The sequence below is a fragment of the Pelobates fuscus genome, chromosome 3, assembly GCF_036172605.1.
Source record: "Pelobates fuscus isolate aPelFus1 chromosome 3, aPelFus1.pri, whole genome shotgun sequence".
In the NCBI taxonomy this organism is placed as follows: Eukaryota; Metazoa; Chordata; class Amphibia; order Anura; family Pelobatidae; genus Pelobates; species Pelobates fuscus.
In genome coordinates this window covers 373,561,052-373,581,234 of record NC_086319.1, presented here as the reverse complement: position 1 = coordinate 373,581,234, position 20,183 = coordinate 373,561,052, and the positions used below count along the sequence as shown (strand labels likewise).

Here is a 20,183-nt window from a genome sequence, read left to right as displayed (position 1 = left end):
TACCTGCCCGTCCCATTTCTGTATATCTACCCAGCCTTTAACTAGTAATCTCTGTAGCTAGTACAAAGTGCAAACAGCTGTTACGTCATGTAACATAGAGCTGACTAAAACAAGCAGACATTGTTTACTACTGGAGAAATGCTGATATAAAGGGAATTATTACTCCTCTGGAAATTACATCATTGAACATTTACCATGTGTTGTTCTGTTTTATTTTACATTTAAATTAGGGGACAACTTTAACCACAACATTTATTTTTAATATGATAATTCTTTTATTAAGTTTTAAATGTGTTGTTTTTTTTGGTTTTTTTTTTTTTATGTAATGTATGTAGAATTTTTTTATTTTTTTTAAAATGTCCCTGCCTTTAGTACATAGCAGGATCCTTCAGCCATATACACCTAGGAATGCGAACGGGGTGCACACACTGATGAAGCTATAGTGCCCGTGTTCCATCAAAATCCCCTACTCTGTAAAAATTTTCAACCCAAGTCAATTCCACATGAGGGGAATCAGCAGGTCCCTGTGCTGCACTCCTGATGGGGCTGGGAGCATGCAGATGATAAGCTATCAGCTGGACTGGGAACGCCTCCACAGCAAGGTCCTGGAACGTAAGTAAAGCTAGTTTTACACTTTCATTATAGTTTGTGCATTCACTAAGCACAGGACATGGGTCATTTAGGATTAAGTGAGGGTTAAAATTAGGGTTAGGTAAACTATTTTAACCTCTCTCACCCCTTACCCTAAACCTTGGGGTAAAGAGCAAATTAACCCTAGACATAATTATACGTTTTATGTTTTTTCCCTAGTGACACTAATCACCAAATAAAAAATAACCATCCTAAATCGAACCCTAGCATTAACCCCTAAACCCTAAATTCCCCATGTCCTGTGCTTAGTGAATGCAGTAACTGTAATGTAAGTGAAAAACTAGCTTTACTTCCCTCTTAGGACCTCGCTGTGCAAAAGTTCCCAGTCCAGCTGATGGCTTGTCATGGCATGCTTTCAGTCTCTATCAGATTTTCTTACCCCAGCAGGAGTGCTAGCATGCATGTGCAGCAGAAGGGCCAGCTGATTCCCCTCACCGGAGGTAACATGGGTAGGACATTTTTATGGGTAGGGGATTTTGATAGAACGCCGGCGGCTGAAAAAGCTGTCTGCCTGACGAACCCAGTGTACCTTTGTCCCTGTCAGAGAATTGAAGCAGAATCGCAGGGGAAAAAAGCACAGCTTAGTAGAAAGCATACCATGACAGAGGTAGTAGGAAGGTGGAGTCACTTTTCTTTCTTTTTTTCCCCCCAATTTACGTCACCTTTTACCAGTTTTTTTAGCCAGTTTTTTTGCCCCCCATGGAGTTGCTTTTGGATTTTATTTGGGCTGCTGCCCTTCAGAATGGCACAGAGTGGTTGCAGCAGTGGTTCCCTAAATTCTTGGGAACTGCCGCTGCAGATCTGCCTCCAGCAGGTCCATCTCCTCAGTATCAGTCAAGGAGGAGAATAAAAAGCTCCAGCCCTTACGGCCTGGCTCTTACCAGGCAGAATGGATTCAACGGCTCCCTCTCACTCTGTGGCGCAAGTGGGCAGACCCAACTCCCTGCTGGATCCAGTGTGGTTGTGCACGATCAGATGCACCGGGTACAAGAATTCTTGGGGGCAATTGTTGTTGGGGGCAACAGGGATAATGCTGCTCCCAGTTCCACTGCCCCAACGCTCATCTCTCCCAGCGAATCTACTCATGCTGCACCTCAGCACCCTAGACAAGGTAGGTGTAACGGATCCTCGAATACTCCGGCTGAGTATATCCTGCAGAGTGAAAGTATGATATAACTCTTGTATCCCCACGCATCAGCCAAGACTTGATGAGGTGTAAGTCAACTGATTTATTATGGCAAAGTTGCCTGTTTATATACACAGATCCTGACCATGGGGTCTCCAGCAAAAATATAGGTAAGTCCGCCCAGGCGTCTCTGTGTCTGGGCGATAAGTGAGTTTGCTTTGGCTTAAACTAATTATCTCCCAGGCACTCGAAGTACAATACAAAAAACATTGAACACCCCAAAATACATACAAGATTGATAGGAGCCCCCACAAGTATTATATCCCCGGATAGCCTGGATTTGAGCACCCAAGTTGTCCAAATAGCACTCAGATCCATGGAGTATAGCCGAATCATTACTGGGGTAAAGCATTGACCAAGCACACACGTGACTGTTGCCCAAAATAGTTCCAGAGTAAAAGAGATAGAGTCCGTTCAACTTTCGGGAGGTTACTATACAAATATAAACAAAGGCTCCCCCTAGCTTGTAGGGAGGAAATGTTCTACCTGTTCGGGAGTGTCTTTTCTCCAAAAAGCTGACTGCGTTCGTGAGACAAAATGGCCACCATTTACTAGAGCACGTGTGTTCGGTTATACTAATGCCGGCCACCTAGAGAGAGCACTTGAGTTAAGTGTTTCTTTTTTACGAACCAGGGGGGTGGTCAGTGTTCAGTCAAACAAAAATACCAAAGCAAGTGGAAATTTATTGTGTTCGGGTAAACTGGTAATACGAAATAGGGATGCTCTTCACTAACGTGTGTTAAAGGTGATTCTATCACATTGTTTGTTACAGTAGGGTGCGTGAGTCTTCTCTCCTGTCTGCCCTTGTGACCCTACCCCGGCCTGCTGACTTACCTGCTGAACTTGGTGGGCAGTTAGTAGGGATAGGTCTCTCTTATGTTTCCTCTATAGGAGCTGATACTAGATGAGGATGCTGCTCATGTAGGAGGATTTCATCTAATATCCGCATTCCTTCTACTTCTGGAAAAGTTTTGTTGCGAAGGCTAATCTACGTGCCCCTTCGTGATCACCTGGAGGTAGCTTTAAAGAAGGTTGAGAAAGATATTGGATTGGGTAGGATGGCTGCCCATTTTCTCTTCCCTCTTTGCCTGATTTTTGGGTATCTACTTTGGGTCTTGTAACTAAAAAAGAGCAGGGGCAATTCCATCTTATTCACCATGTGTCTCATTCTAGAGGTGGATCAGAGAATGATGGAAAAGACCTAGAGCTTTGTGTGGTTAGTTATACCTCATTCGATTTTGTGGTTGATTTGGTTAAGAGGGCAGGTGCCTTGATGGCTTTTCACTTGCTTCCTGTTCACCCGGACTGTGTGCATCTCTTGGGCTTACGTCTTGCTGGTATTTTTTTGTGGACAAGTGCCTATCTATGAGGTGTTCAATATCTTGTTTTTATTTTTACACTTTTAGTATTTTTTTGGAATGGGTCATCAGGGACTAATCAGGAGTTGACTTTAAAATACATTATTTAAACAACTTTTTATGCGTCGGCCCATGAGACTCCAAAGTATGTTTTACCCTATTAGAAACAGTTTTTAGGGTTATGGGATATTTTGGGGTACCTCTTTCTACTGAGAAAATGGAGGGCCCTACGTTTATGATAAATGTTCTTGGAATTCATATAGATTGCGAACAGCACTTGTGCAGCTTGCCGCTGGACAAATAAGATAATCTTCAGGCATCAGTTCACTTTTCTGATGGCTAAAAAGGTGACTCTTAGAAACTTTGTCTGTCGTGTTTAGGCCAATGGGTGCATTTTATTGCATTGTTTATCATTAGCGACTGCGGGGATACTTATGCATCATCATTTTGTTAGACTGTATTGAAAGATGACAATGTTCACGGTTAATAAGGCAGAATATTGCTGGGGGGGGTTCTAACCCATCTTATCTTCCCCACAAGATTATATAGGAGGATGTATTGTGTCTATCTGTATATATTTAATCTTCGGGTCCATTTTTTAGATATGTGAGACCTATATTTTAGACGTTTTTTGTAGCATATAAATAATACACACTATAATATAAAGTAAAAATAATGTAAGTTTGGTTGATTTTATTTCTTATTATCAATCATGTTTAATTGTTGTATTGTAGTCACATCAATCTTGTTCATTTGTCCTTATTCTTATTCTTGGTCATTGCATTCTCAATGAGATCTGTCACAATTTTCATTGAAAACACAGATTTAGGAAGTAGTAAATCTATGGCATAGCTCTATAAAATAAAAGGAAATTAAAATTAAATTAAAAAGAAAACAAAATGAATTGTGACATAGTCAAAAATAAATCTTTCACTGCAATGCTAATAATGGTAATGTTTCTAGCTAACTGTGCAGAAAATAAACCCTGCAAAAAAAATAGTTTTTTAAATATAATTTGAAACCATTTTTTAAATTGAAATGAATAATAAAAGTCTAACAATCCTGAATTTGTATGTGCCCAATGCATTCTGCATGTAGCTTAAGAATTCATTCATTTTTGCAAATACTGGGAGGTAATATTCCACCTGTAAAAATGGCAAGTTCTGGTTGACTACTGACTTTACATATACTTAGAAGATTTTTTTGATCAGAAATTCTCTCTGAGAGTTTAAAAATAAAAATGCAATTCCACACTAAATTTTAAAGGACCAATAGTAATTAATGTAATAATATAATAGAATTTTGTAATTAAGGGAATTTTGTCATAGTTAATATTTTGAAAAATTTTCATTACTGCCTGATGTCTATACCATGTCTATACCATGTATATGGCACATCTTCCATATTGATATATTCAGCGAGGAGACAGTTTCCTATCATTATTTTCTTAACAAGTGAAATACATGCAAGATTGAACTGGCGACTCATTGTGACAGTAAAACACATTTAGATTTTTTTTTACTCTGAAAAACACTTTGTTTTAACAGTATGTTTGGTGATATTTTGCTTCTGTAGGATCTCATCTTTCAGAGGAGTTTGAGGCATTTGACTGGATGTGAGTTTTAGGATTTCTCTGTGTCGGACCATCAAACAAACAAGTTTGTTTTCCTGGCACTATAGTGCTCCTTTAAACATTTTGTCTGTGCTGTTTTCTGATTGTCAATTTTTTCCCTCCCACCACTTTTTCATCTTTTTTGTTGCCTTCTGTTGGATTACCCCAAGTTTCTGCTCTCTTGGCGCCGTTTTTGTTATTATTTTACACTGCTCTGTACAGGCCATCTAATATATTACTTTTTTTTTGTCCTGAAAAACATGTTTACTGATATTGCTTACCTGATCTTTCTCCTGGATTGTATCTCTTCTGTCTCTAGTTAAACAACTGCTTCCTTCCCAAAACTGTCTATAGAGAACATAACTTTTTGTCTTCCATTTCTTAAAGTAAACATTCTTTTGTATCGGTATCAGCAACAGCTCCAGCAGAGACACTGAGTTCCTAAAGGATTACAAAATATGTACCTGAAGGGAGTGGGCGAGACAGCCGCTGGTTCTGTTTGTGTAACCCACAGTGTTTAGAGCCTCCCGGGCAAAATCACCAGCAGACTTTACAAAAAAGTCTGTTTTTATATGAGAAGTCATTGCTGTTGAAACATATAAAGGCATCACACACTGGAAGAGAAGAACAGTAATTAGGAGTTGGAAGGTATGAACATATGTCAGTTTGCTGCTTCATATATAAATCAAAGCCTACCAACCTATTCTACTAGCCACAGCATTACTACCGGTGGTGAAACTGGTGCGACTGCACTTGACCCACAAATCTGAGAGGGCCATTTGGATGGCCCTTATTCTAGGAGCCACCCAAATCTCTGATCATGGATATATTAAAGGAACACCATAGGGTCAGGAACACAAACATGTATTCCTGACCCTATAGTATTTAAACCACCACATTTAGGTGTCTCTCCTCCCCCCTCCCCCCTCCCCATTACACCCTCTAAAAGGGGTTAAAGCTCCCCTTATTTCCAGCCCTACGCAAGTCCTGCGCAAGTTTGGCTGAAATTATCAAGGAGGTGTGATGGGGCAGGGCCAAACGCTATTTTGGCCAATCAGCATCTCCTCATAGAGATGCATTGAATTAATGCATCTCTTTGAGGTAAATTCAGCGTCTCCATGCTCTGAACGGCCATCTGAGGAGTGGCCACTTGGAGGTGCCCCTAGGGGGCAATGTAAACACTGCTTTTCTCTGAAAAGGCAGTGTTTGCATGAAAATGCCTGAAGGGAATGATTATACTCACCAGAACAACTGCATTAAGATGTAGTTGTTCTGGTGACTACATTGTCCCTTTAAGGGTGTTCCTTTAACAGCTTGAATGAACCCACAAGTTGGCCACCTGATGGGTATCTCTGAACAGGGTCCTAGACCCTTTAACATTGTTACTGGGCCCCTGTCAGATCATCAGCTAGGTCATGGTATTTGGAGGAAGTAAATTCAGGTTACTTTCTCTCAGCTTAAGGAATGGAGGATGGGCTAGTGTGGAGGGAGGGAGCCTGTACCATCTTAGGACTTGACCCCAGTGAAGCCACCATTCTGCACCAAGAAGATATGAAAATAGGTGGGTGGCTAAAAATATGTAAAATATGACTTATTTTTGTTTGTGTACAGGTTTCATAAGCTGTAAGCCATATTTATCACACTTAAAGACAAATCATGGCTTGAACTATCTTGCTTTGCGTGTAATGCGTCTATCTCATATATTAGTTTCCCCTTTTACGTTGCATTACTGAAATAAATTAACTTTTGCACGATATTCTAATTCTTCGAGTATCACCTGTACAGACGCCAACACGGCACACAAATACACCCATGCATTTAAATAGCAAGAGTACAAACAAACACACAACTGCATTCAAACGCCAACACTATATTCAAATACAAAAACATACCGATATTCAAACTAGAGGTGCCCAAAACAAGTACCTCTACATGACATGACTCCTATGTCTAAGGACCCCATTACCTCATATGGATTTGGTCCCAAAGGGGTGGGGACCTTTTTCTTTACCCCACTTTCATTTTCCTTTGACCTTCAAATTTATTTGTACGTCACAGCACAGTGGTATTAGCTCCCTGGTTTCTATGTACTTTCTTTCCCCCACTGTCTACTAGTGTTGTACCAAAAAATAAAAAAAATATAAACTAAACCTTTATTCACTTAGCAACATATTACTTTTACAATTTTAAATAAAAATAACTGAATTTCAACCAAATTTAGAAAAGATAAATGTGGTTGGTATGAATTTATTTCAACAGACTCGGCATGCATATAGGATTTGCATATTTATAAAACTTCAAGTTTCAGCTGAATTCACGTGAGCAAATCCGAATGAATGTGGGCAAATTTGCAAACTAAAATGATTTGCTTTTTGCTATTTGCCTTAAACGATACCTGAACAGTGATTCCCTTTGACTGGTACTCTGTGTGCAGACCTCTTGAAAAGAAATCCACAAAGGCCTGTGAAAAGAAATATTAATGAGAACCATCAGTATATGTTACTACTAATACACCGTATATGGATAATTTCTGTTATATTCATAATCCGAGCCTTATGCACTGACCACAAATGAGCTTCGATTTTGTGAAAAATATAATACTGAATAATATATGAAAACTTCATATTTTATCATTACTTGATGCCCACTGTCTCCTGCTTACCTTAGTAGCACTGTATACGTTTAATAAAGGATATGGACGATTACCAGCTTCTGAAGAGAGGTTTATAATCAGACCTTTGTTTCTGGGTAAAATAAAGACAGAGGGCTGAATGAGACCAAATAAATGTTGTTCTGAATTGTTTCAACATGTCAGTGGATAGAAATAATTTTAACTAAATTAGGACAAATTCCCTTTAATTGTATTATGCAATATTTCTATATGCTAGCATGATATCTTTTGGTTTTAATGTTCTACCGGGCTATGAATACAAATTACCGAGCTAAATCATCATGCCAGTCTAGCATGTGGAATGTATGATTTTTAAATGGAAACAATTGCCAAACAAATAAAAATGAGTATATGGAATGTTTTGCAGGTATAGACAGCATTAATTAAAAAAACATCCCAATGAAGTAGTAACAATTGTAACTACTTTTGTCCCGGGGGGCTGACACCCCTGGGGCCCTCATCCTCGCTTACATTTTGCTGCTTTAAAAGGGAATCCTAAGACTCCTCTTTACGGGAGTTGGGACACAAAATGTTGGCATTAAGTCCACCTGACTGGGCTTCTAGGGCATGAATGGTTTTCCCAGATATTAACATAATAAATAACTACAATATACAGTGACAACAGTATAGACATATATTAAAGGATAATGGCAGATAATGATAAGGCAGGTAATATGGTACCTGACTAAACACATCAAACTCTGACTAACCAGGCCCAGTACCCTCCCAACCCTCCTGGGAACCCACCCTCAGAATTCACCCTTGTAGATTATGGGTACCTTTTGGTGCACAGAAGCGTTTGGGCTCTTTAAAGTAATAAACAAGGTGAAAGTAGCTGAAACAGGAAGATTGTTACTGCCACCACAGCGAGGGCCGTATAACTCTTTATCAGTGTCTGATGAATAGAATGCCTTATCAGCATGACATGGGGAAGAGGATACTCCTTACCACTCTATTCAGCTGCACAAGGCGCAGATAGAGCTCCTGGGTCTGTCAGCTATTTGTTGTGTCTCAATCCAGCTCCACAGTATTTTCACTGGACCAGGCGTCCACTGGTTGCACACACTGGATCAAGCTTATCAGAGGGATGCTGTAGCTGTACCCTCTTTCACATAGGAGGTGGTCTCTGTGTAGCCCCTCTCACAGCCAGACCTCAACACCCACTTTTACTGCTGCCTCATATACCCCTGTGTCTCATCCTGTTTTCTAGTGTTCCAACTCAGGACTTTTTTCCTATTGGCTGAATTGGTCACAGGACCACCCAACCTCAGAAATACCTAGATAACTTCCCCTGCCAATCACTGTATTCAGGTGGCAAACTTCAACAGTACGAGTGGTGCAGTGGGGAAAATCTAAACAGGCTACGAAACTTTTATTGAAACTGCAATGTCTACATTGCATTGTAGTGGCTATATTCCAGAGTGAAACACAATCAAGTGCAGTTACAGCTCATTGGAAACATTGAATACGTTTGAATGGGGAGCACTGGATTGACCATCGGCTTGAGAGCCACATGATGTCATGGGAGGCCCCCTCTGCCCTGAAAAAAGCTTTTTTTGAGCATTTTTACTTTTTTGAGCAAAACTTTTTTGAGCATTTTTGCTGAAAACGGAGGGAAGGGGGATGGGAGGGGGGCGTCTAAAAATACTTTGCAACTAGGTCAAGTTTATATTAATAACGCCGTAGTGTTTCTTGAAAGTTTATGTTCTAAACAGTGAATTGCCAGAAATTTCACAAGGACATGTAAGGCCAAAATAGCCAAATAGCTTTGGAATGAGTGATGGTGTCAATGCATCATATTATATATATATATATAGAGAGAGATAGTCCTGCTCGGAATGTCCTTGGATAATTCTTTGAAGGTAATCTTTATGGGATCTACCACAGTGCTAGACTTTCCATTCTTTGCGCTATGTTACTTTTAGATAAAGAACATAAAGTTTACCTTTGTACCATCTGTGGGAGAACGATTCGAGTCATCTGAAAGGAAAGGTAATTGTCATGGATACAAGGTTTTTTTTTGCCAGGTTTTATGCAATTAGAAGAATAATGATGATTAAAAAACTTACTAATTCTAGAATAGGATTTATCCTAGAGCAACAGTTTAATAGAGCAATCTAGAATTGCTGCTTAGAGATTAATGAACGCTAAATCTGTACGTTAATGAGTAGATAGATAAACATAAACAAATACAAGAAGGATAAGCACTAATTAATGATGCAATAGATAACCTGCGGCAGCAATCACTGAAAAAGGGGATTCCTTCAGTTACCCTTTAGACAGATACACGGAAATACAAACAGAAGTATTGGGAAGTGCCTAATGTTAATGGAATATTTGAAATTGGTAGTCAAATGACATCATTGGTCACATGGTCCCAATAGCAGTCATGTCACCAGTAACATCATTTTACAGCCAATTTCAAATTTTACATTGCCATATATAACCAAGTGTGTTTGGAACCTCTGTGATTCACTTGATAAAGTCTATTGCAAAGGTGAAATGTGTTGTGAATTTTTCAAATTGGATTTTATTTGCAATAAGTGTATTTGACACATACTTATTTGTGTTTCAGCCATAGATTTTACTTCTTTCTATATTTTTTTTTTATCCACTTCCATTTGTTTTACTAGTTACTGACATCCTGCAGAAGATTCCACGAGAAGTCACCTAAGCAATTTATCCTTGGTGGGGATAATAACAGGGCTCGAGTCCTGCAGGAACGCATGGGAACGGCGTTCCTGCACTTTTTCCAAAGCAGGAACGCCGTTCCCAGTCCTGCAGGACCTGCCCTGCTAACTGCACACAGGGGCCATCACACGCGGCGTTCTTCTCCAGCTCTCTCAGCTTCAACTCTCGCGAGACCCGCAGCTGTAAGAGCGTTGCCACGGGTTACCATGGCAACGCTCCGCACAGGCGAGTCTCGCGAGAGTTGAAGCTGAGAGAGCTGGAGAAGAACGCCGCGTGTGATGGCCCCTGTGTGCAGCGGCTGCTACCCTCCACCGGACCACCAGGCGATCTCCCCCCTCCCTGACAAGGTAAGAAGCAGGGAGGGGGGAGTAAAGTAAAAAAAAAAACAAACACATAAAAGTTAAAAAGCAAATGCATCCCCCCCATCATCCAGCACACACACACACACATAATCCAGCACACACACACATAATCCAGCACACACACACACATAATCCAGCACACACACACATAATCCAGCACACACACACATAATCCAGTACACACACACATAATCCAGTACACACACACACATAATCCAGCACACACACACATAATCCAGTACACACACACACACATAATCCAGTACACACACACACATAATCCAGCACACACACACATAATCCAGCACACACACACACACATAATCCAGCACACACACACACATAATCCAGCACACACACATAATCCAGTACACACACACATAATCCAGCACACACACACACACATAATCCAGTACACACATACATAATCCAGCACACACACACATAATCCAGCACACACACACACACACATAATCCAGCACACACACACACACATAATCCAGTACACACACACATAATCCAGTACACACACACACATAATCCAGTACACACACACACACATCATCCAGCACACACATAATCCAGTACACACACACATAATCCAGTACACACACACACATAATCCAGTACACACACACATCATCCAGCACACACACATAATCCAGCACACACACATAATCCAGCACACACACATCATCCAGCACACACACACACATCATCCAGCGCACACACACATAATCCAGCACACACACACATAATCCAGCACACACACACATAATCCAGCACACACACATAATCCAGCACACACACATCATCCAGCACACACACACATCATCCAGCACACACACACATCATCCAGCACACACACATCATCCAGCACACACACACATCATCCAGCACACACACACACAATCATCCAGCACCCACACACACACACACACACATAATCCAGCACACACACTGCATTCATTATACACAATCTGCACTTACTACAAACACACTACATTCATTATACACACTCTGCACTCATTACAAACACACTAAATTCACTGTACACACTGCACTCACTACACACACTACATTCACTATACACACTCTGCATTCATTATACACACTCTGCATTCACTACACACACACTACATACACTATACACACTCTGCATTCATTATATAGACTCTGCATTCATTATACACACTCTGCACTCACTACAAACACACTACATTCACTATACACACTCTGCATTCATTATATAGACTCTGCATTCATTATACACACTCTGCACTCACTACACACTACATTCACTATACACACTCTGCATTCACTACAAACACACTACATACACTGCATTCACTACAAACACACTACATATACTGCATTCATTATACACAATCTGCACTCACTACAAACACACTACATTCATTATACACACTCTGCACTCACTACAAACACACTACATTCATTATACACACTCTGCACTCACTACAAACACACTACATTCATTATACACACTGCACTCACTACAAACACACTACATTCACTATACACACTTTGCACTCACTACACACTATATTCATTATACACACTGCACTCACTACACACACACACTACATTCATTATACACATTCTGCACTCACTACAAACACACTGCATTTATTATACACACTGCACTCACTACAAACACTTCATTATACATACTCTGCTCTCACCACAAACACACTACATTTATTATACACAATCCGCACTCACTACAAACACACTGCATTCATTATACACACTCTACACTTACTACAAACACACTACATTCATTATACACACTCTACACTTACTACAAACACACTACATTCATTATACACACACTGCACTCACAACAAACACACTACATTCATTATACACACTCTGCACTCACTACAAACACACAAAATTTATTATACACACTGCACTCACTACAAACACACTACATTCATTATACACACTGCACTCACTACAAACACACTACATTCATTATCCATACTCTGCATTCAATACAAACACACTACATTCATTATACACACCCTGCACTGCACTATATGCATAGGAGTGCAATTTTTTTTAAGGGGGGGGGGGAGGAGGCGGAATCTTGGGTGAGTTCCCACACTTTTTTCCCCAGGACTTGACCCCTGGATAATAACATGTATGCTATAAATACTGAGCAGTCCTATTGCTCCAAAATATGTGAATACAGTTTTTATCTTATTGTTAACTCATCTAATCAGAGAGCACTACTTTAGTTTCTTCCATTTTTCATGCTTTATGTTTCTACTGATGAAGAACCTGTGACATCAGAGATATCCACTAGGTGAGAATTTTACCACCTTACGTCTGACCTATTGAGCTTTTGTCACAAGCTCTTTTTTTAGTGTATTACCTCTTTTTTATTGATTACAAACTATTATTTACAATATGTCAGATATAACTTGTATGAACACAAAAACAAAATGTACCTCTACTAGGAGGTAGTGAGTAATAAACTATAGTGCCTGTATAATAAACTGCTCAACACATAAAGTGGAATACCCCTATGTCCACAATCAATCTTAAACACAAAACACAATATATGGTATAGATTACATACCAATTTGTGGAGCGCTAAATAAATAAAACACAATTTAGTATCTTTAACAAACCTGAAGGTACATGTGAAAAGAAAAAGGAACAAAGGAAATATATAGTGTAGATGGTCTTGGGAATAATGATCAGTAGTAAATTAATAACTAGAACCACTCACATGGTATGGAGCCTATATAATATTGGCTCCGTAAAATGAACCTCTTTGCTCTTAGGGTATCAACACACCACTCGCTCTGTGACTTTTCATCCAAGAGAAATAAAAAAGAAAAAGAAGTGACCAATGTGTAATACTATTCAGATACAGATAAACCACCACATGGTAAGTATTACGCTCACCTTTTGAAGAGCCTTCAATTCCTGGTTCTGAGTGTAATTAGCAGAGTGCCACTTTTCTGGGGATGGCACTTCCCCAAAGAAGATTCTCTGAGGCTTCAAGGGCTTGATTGGGATAGCGTATATACGTTAAAATTGATATTTATTGATACCAAGTAAAAACATATAGTATATATTAAAAATAAAATAGTCCAATATAAAGTCCAAATCTGACGAAAGGCGTTTCACTCATCCATGAGCTTCCTCAGTCAGCTGTAGTGTAGCCTCAAGAGTTCTCCATCTTTTAAATGTACTGTGGGTCCTTTTGATCCTCCTCTTTAGGGTCACATGTTATCAGATTAGCCAATCCCAAATTTGGATTTTGTATAATTACTTTGGGCAATTAGCTGCACTTGTGTGTTAAAGACCACGTTTGGGTAATTGAATTTTACCGCTTTTTTGTTTTAGTTTTTATTGCTGGTTAAGTGGTGTCCACCCGGACGCGTCACTTCCGGTCCGTGGTTAGCAGAAGTGACGTCACGGACTCTGCTGCTCCGAATTGAACTGTTGGACGTTTTCTTCCCTAGGTGAATGATAAGAGTAGGAAGTCTGTTACAACAGCCTCCTCATCGTGTCTTGTCTTGTTAAATGCATCAATGATACATCCCACTTTTATGTCTTTAGTATATCTTACTCAAATGTAAGCATGTCTTGGTCTTTCAGGCTATGACACTCCTCAGTAGTGATGTCGCGAACATAACATTTTCGGTTCGCGAATGGCGAACGCGAACTTCTGCAAATGTTCGCGAACGTGCGAACCGGGCGAACCGCCATAGACTTCAATAAGCAGGCGAATTTTAAAACCCACAGGGACTCTTTCTGGCCACAATAGTGATGGAAAAGTTGTTTCAAGGGGACTAACACCTGGACTGTGGCATGCCGGAGGGGTATCCATGGCAAAACTCCCATGGAAAATTACATAGTTGATGCAGAGTCTGGTTTTAATCCATAAAGGGCATAAATCACCTAACATTCCTAAATTGTTTGAAATAAAGTGCTTTAAAACATCAGGTATGATGTTGTTTCGATCAGGTAGTGTAAGGGTTACGCCCGCTTCACAGTGCCAGACCAAACTCCCCATTTAACGCACCGCAAACAACCACAAACAGTCCTTTTGCACAACCGCAAACTCCCCATTTGCACAAGGTTGGATACCAACCTAGCCATGTCCTGTTCCTAGTCCTCACTGATGTCATTGAAGGCCTCTCTTCCTCCACCCAGGAAGCGGGAGATGGAAAAAGATGCTTGGTCGGTCCTCTTACTTCAAATTTGGGGCACTGCGCGTGCAATCTAATGTGCCACCAGATAGGAGTAGTGTGTTAAGTAGTAAAATTCTTATCAGTTTAATCCCTGTTACGTTCCCTATCAGGGGACGTGTATATAAGGCATCGATTTTAGGAAGCGGGAGATGGAAAAAGATGCTTGGTCGGTCCTCCTACTTCAAATTTGGGGCACTGCGCGTGCAATCTAATGTGCCACCAGATAGGAGTGGTGTGTTAAGTAGTACTATTCTTATCAGTTTAATCCATGTTACGTCGTGTATATAAGGCATCGATTTTAGGAAGCGGGAGATGGAAAAAGATGCTTGGTCGGTCCTCCTACTTCAAATTTGGGGCACTCTAATGTGCCACCAGATAGGAGTGGTGTGTTAAGTAGTACTATTCCTAGCAGTTTAATCCCTGTTACGTCCCCTATCAGGGGACGTGTATATAAGGCATCGATTTTAAGAAGCGGGAGATGGAAAAAGATGCTTGGTCGGTCCTCCTACTTCAAATTTGGGGCACTGCGCGTGCAATCTAATGTGCCACCAGATAGGAGTGGTGTGTTAAGTAATACTATTCTTATCGGTTTAATCCCTGTTACGTCCCCTATCAGGGGACGTGTATATAAGGCATCGATTTTAGGAAGCGGGAGATGGAAAAAGATGCTTGGTCGGTCCTCCTACTTCAAATTTGGGGCACTGCGTGTGCAATCTAATGTGCCACCAGAAAGGAGTGGTGTGTTAAGTAGTACTATTCCTATCAGTTTAACCCCTGTTACGTCCCCTATCAGGGGACGTGTATATAAGGCATTGATTTTAAGAAGCGGGAGATGGAAAAAGATGCTTGGTCGGTCCTCCTACTTCAAATTTGGGGCACTGCGCATGCAATCTAATGTGCCACCAGATAGGAGTGGTGTGTTAAGTAATACTATTCTTATCAGTTTAATCCCTGTTACGTCCCCTATCAGGGGACGTGTATATAAGGCCTCGATTTTAGGAAGCGGGAGATGGAAAAAGATGCTTGGTCGGTCCTCCTACTTCAAATTTGGGGCATTGCGCGTGCAATCTAATGTGCCACCAGATAGGAGTGGTGTGTTAAGTAGTACTATTCTTATCTTTTTAATCCCTGTTACGTCCCCTATCAGGGGACGTGTACATAAGGCATCGATTTTAGGAAGCGGGAGATTTAAAAAGATGCTTGGTCGGTCCTCCTACTTCAAATTTGGGGCACTGCGCGTGCAATCTAATGTGCCACCAGATAGGAGTGGTGTGTTAAGTAGTACCATTCTTATCAGTTTAATCCCTGTTACGTCCCCTATCAGGGGACGTGTATAAGGCATCGATTTTAGGAAGCGGGAGATGGAAAAAGATGCTTGGTGGGTCCTCCTACTTCACATTTGGGGCACTGCGCGTGCAATCTAATGTGCCACTAGATAGGAGTGGTGTGTTAAGTAATACTATTCTTATCAGTTTAATCCCTGTTACGTCCCCTATCAGGGGACGTGTACATAAGACATCGATTTTAGGAAGCGGGAGATGGAAAAAGATGCTTGGTCGGTCCTCCTACTTCAAATTTGGGGCACTGCGCGTGTAATCTAATGTGCCACCAGATAGGAGTGGTGTGTTAACTAGTACAATTCCTATCAGTTTAATCCCTGTTACGTCCCCTATCAGGGGACGTGTATATAAGGCATCGATTTTAGGAAGCGGGAGATGGAAAAATATGCTTGGTCGGTCCTCCTATGTCAAATTTGGGGCACTGCGCGTGCAATCTAATGTGCCACCAGATAGGAGTGGTGTGTTAAGTAGTACTATTCTTATCAGTTTAATCCCTGTTACGTCCCCTATCAGGGGACGTGTATATAAGGCATCGATTTTAGGAAGCGGAAGATGGAAAAAGATACTTGGTCGGTCCTCCTACTTCAAATTTGGGGCACTGCGCGTGCAATCTAATGTGCCACCAGATAGGAGTGGTGTGTTAAGTAGTACTATTCCTAGCAGTTTAATCCCTGTTACGTCCCCTATCAGGGGACGTGTATATAAGGCATTGATTTTAAGAAGCGGGAGATGGAAAAAGATGCTTGGTCGGTCCTCCTACTTCAAATTTGGGGCACTGCGCGTGCAATCTAATGTGCCACCAGATAGGAGTGGTGTGTTAAGTAATACTATTCTTATCAGTTTAATCCCTGTTACGTCCCCTATCAGGGGACGTGTATATAAGGCCTCGATTTTAGGAAGCGGGAGATGGAAAAAGATGCTTGGTCGGTCCTCCTACTTCAAATTTGGGGCATTGCGCGTGCAATCTAATGTGCCACCAGATAGGAGTGGTGTGTTAAGTAGTACTATTCTTATCTTTTTAATCCCTGTTACGTCCCCTATCAGGGGACGTGTACATAAGGCATCGATTTTAGGAAGCGGGAGATTTAAAAAGATGCTTGGTCGGTCCTCCTACTTCAAATTTGGGGCACTGCGCGTGCAATCTAATGTGCCACCAGATAGGAGTGGTGTGTTAAGTAGTACCATTCTTATCAGTTTAATCCCTGTTACGTCCCCTATCAGGGGACGTGTATAAGGCATCGATTTTAGGAAGCGGGAGATGGAAAAAGATGCTTGGTGGGTCCTCCTACTTCACATTTGGGGCACTGCGCGTGCAATCTAATGTGCCACCAGATAGGAGTGGTGTGTTAAGTAGTACTATTCTTATCAGTTTAATCCCTGTTACGTCCCCTATCAGGGGACGTGTATATAAGGCATCGATTTTAGGAAGCGGAAGATGGAAAAAGATACTTGGTCGGTCCTCCTACTTCAAATTTGGGGCACTGCGCGTGCAATCTAATGTGCCACCAGATAGGAGTGGTGTGTTAAGTAATACTATTCTTATCAGTTTAATCCCTGTTACGTCCCCTATCAGGGGACGTGTACATAAGACATCGATTTTAGGAAGCGGGAGATGGAAAAAGATGCTTGGTCGGTCCTCCTACTTCAAATTTGGGGCACTGCGCGTGTAATCTAATGTGCCACCAGATAGGAGTGGTGTGTTAACTAGTACAATTCCTATCAGTTTAATCCCTGTTACGTCCCCTATCAGGGGACGTGTATATAAGGCATCGATTTGAGGAAGCGGGAGATGGAAAAAGATGCTTGGTCGGTCCTCCTACTTCAAATTTGGGGCATTGCGCGTGCAATCTAATGTGCCACCAGATAGGAGTGGTGTGTTAAGTAGTACTATTCTTATCTTTTTAAACCCTGTTACGTCCCCTATCAGGGGACGTGTACATAAAGCATCGATTTTAGGAAGCGGGAGATGGAAAAAGATGCTTGGTCGGTCCTCCTACTTCAAATTTGGGGCACTGCGCATGCAATCTAATGTGCCACCAGATAGGAGTGGTGTGTTAAGTAGTACTATTCTTATCAGTTTAATCCCTGTTACGTCCCCTATCAGGGGACGTATATAAGGCATCGATTTTAGGAAGCGGGAGATGGAAAAAGATGCTTGGTGGGTCCTCCTACTTCACATTTGGGGCACTGCGCGTGCAATCTAATGTGCCACCAGATAGGAGTGGTGTGTTAAGTAATACTATTCTTATCAGTTTAATCCCTGTTACGTCCCCTATCAGGGGACGTGTACATAAGACATCGATTTTAGGAAGCGGGAGATGGAAAAAGATGCTTGGTCGGTCCTCCTACTTCAAATTTGGGGCACTGCGCGTGCAATCTAATGTGCCACCAGATAGGAGTGGTGTGTTAACTAGTACAATTCCTATCAGTTTAATCCCTGTTACGTCCCCTATCAGGGGACGTGTATATAAGGCATCGATTTTAGGAAGCGGGAGATGGAAAAAGATGCTTGGTCGGTCCTCCTACTTCAAATTTGGGGCACAGCGCGTGCAATCTAATGTGCCACCAGATAGGAGTGGTGTGTTAAGTAGTCCCCCTCATCAGGCCTTTTTTAGTCGAATGTATCGCCCACTGTCAGTCCCTTTGGGATCCATCCCTCAGTCATCTTAATAAAGGTGAGGTAATCTAGACTTTTTTGACCAAGGCGACTTCTCTTCTCAGTGACAATACCTCCTGCTGCACTGAAGGTCCTTTCTGACAGGACACTTGAAGCGGGGCAGGCCAGAAGTTCTATCGCAAATTGGGATAGCTCAAGCCACAGGTCAAGCCTGCACACCCAGTAGTCAAGGGGTTTATCACTCCTCAGAGTGTCGATATCTGCAGTTAAGGCGAGGTAGTCTGCTACCTGTCGGTCGAGTCGTTCTCTGAGGGTGGATCCCGAAGGGCTGTGGCGATGCGTAGGACTTAAAAAGCTCTGCATGTCCTCCATCAACAACACGTCTTTAAAGCGTCCTGTCCTTGCCGGCATAGTCGTGGGAGGAGGAGGATGACTTTCACCTCTTCCCCTGTTAGATTCCCGTTGTGCTGTGACATCACCCTTATACGCTGTGTAAAGCATACTTTTTAATTTATTTTGCAAATGCTGCATCCTTTCCGACTTGTTGTAATTTGGTAACATTTCTGCCACTTTCTACTTTTACCGGGGGTCTAGTAGCGTGGACACCCAGTACAGGTCGTTCTCCTTCAGGCTTTTTATACGAGGGTCCCTCAACAGGCACGACAGCATGAAAGACCCCATTTGCACAAGGTTGGATGCCAAGCTACTCATTTCCCGTTCCTCCTCCTCAGTGATCTCAATGAAGGTATGTTCTTCCCCCCAGCCACGTACAACACCACGGGTACCAGATAGGTGACAACAAGCACCCTGGGATGCCTGTTGTGGTTGGTCTTCCTCCTCCTCCTCAAAGCCACATTCCGCCTCTGACTCCTCTTCCTCACAATCCTCTTCCAGCGTTGCCGCAGGTCCAGCAAGCAATGCTGATAAGGCTGTTTCTGGTGGTGATGGTGACCACAACTCTTCCTCTTCACGCTCATCTACGGCCTGATCAAGCACTCTTCACAGGGCACGCTCCAGGAAGAAAACAAATGGTATGATGTTGCTGATAGTGCCTTCGGTGCGACTGACTAGGTTTGTCACCTCCTCAAAAGGACGCATGAGCCTACAGGCATTGCGCATGAGCGTCCAGTAACGTGGCAAAAAAAGTCCCAGCACCGCAGAGGCTGTCCTAGCATCCCGGTCATACAAATACTCGTTAGCGGCTTTTTCTTGTTGGAGCAGGCGGTCGAACATTAGGAGTGTTGAATTCCAACGTGTCGGGCTGTGGCAAATCAAGCGCCTCACTGGCATGTTGTTTCGCCGCTGGATATCAGAAAAGTGCGCCATGGCCGTGTAGGAATGCCTGAAATGGCCACACACCTTCCTGGCCTGCTTAAGGACATCCTGTAAGCCTGGGAACTTAAGCACAAAGCGTTGTACGATCAGATTACACACATGTGCCATGCACGGCACATGTG

The 20,183-nt window shown here is 41.9% G+C and overlaps 1 protein-coding gene across 1 annotated transcript in view; it reads right to left on the bottom strand.

Annotated features, from left to right (window-relative positions):
• Positions 1-3,934: 3,934 nt before the first annotated feature.
• Positions 3,935-20,183, bottom strand: part of LOC134603464 (very-long-chain 3-oxoacyl-CoA reductase-like) — a 40,526-nt gene continuing 24,277 nt past the window's right edge. Inside the window, exons 7-11 of the mRNA XM_063449455.1 lie at positions 9,424-9,458; positions 7,470-7,551; positions 7,203-7,268; positions 5,272-5,421; positions 3,935-4,049 (exon numbers count right to left, since the gene is read on the bottom strand). Of these exons, the coding sequence (XP_063305525.1) occupies positions 3,945-4,049; positions 5,272-5,421; positions 7,203-7,268; positions 7,470-7,551; positions 9,424-9,458 (438 nt within the window). The 3' untranslated portion in view covers positions 3,935-3,944. The remainder of the gene's footprint in view (positions 4,050-5,271; positions 5,422-7,202; positions 7,269-7,469; positions 7,552-9,423; positions 9,459-20,183) is intronic.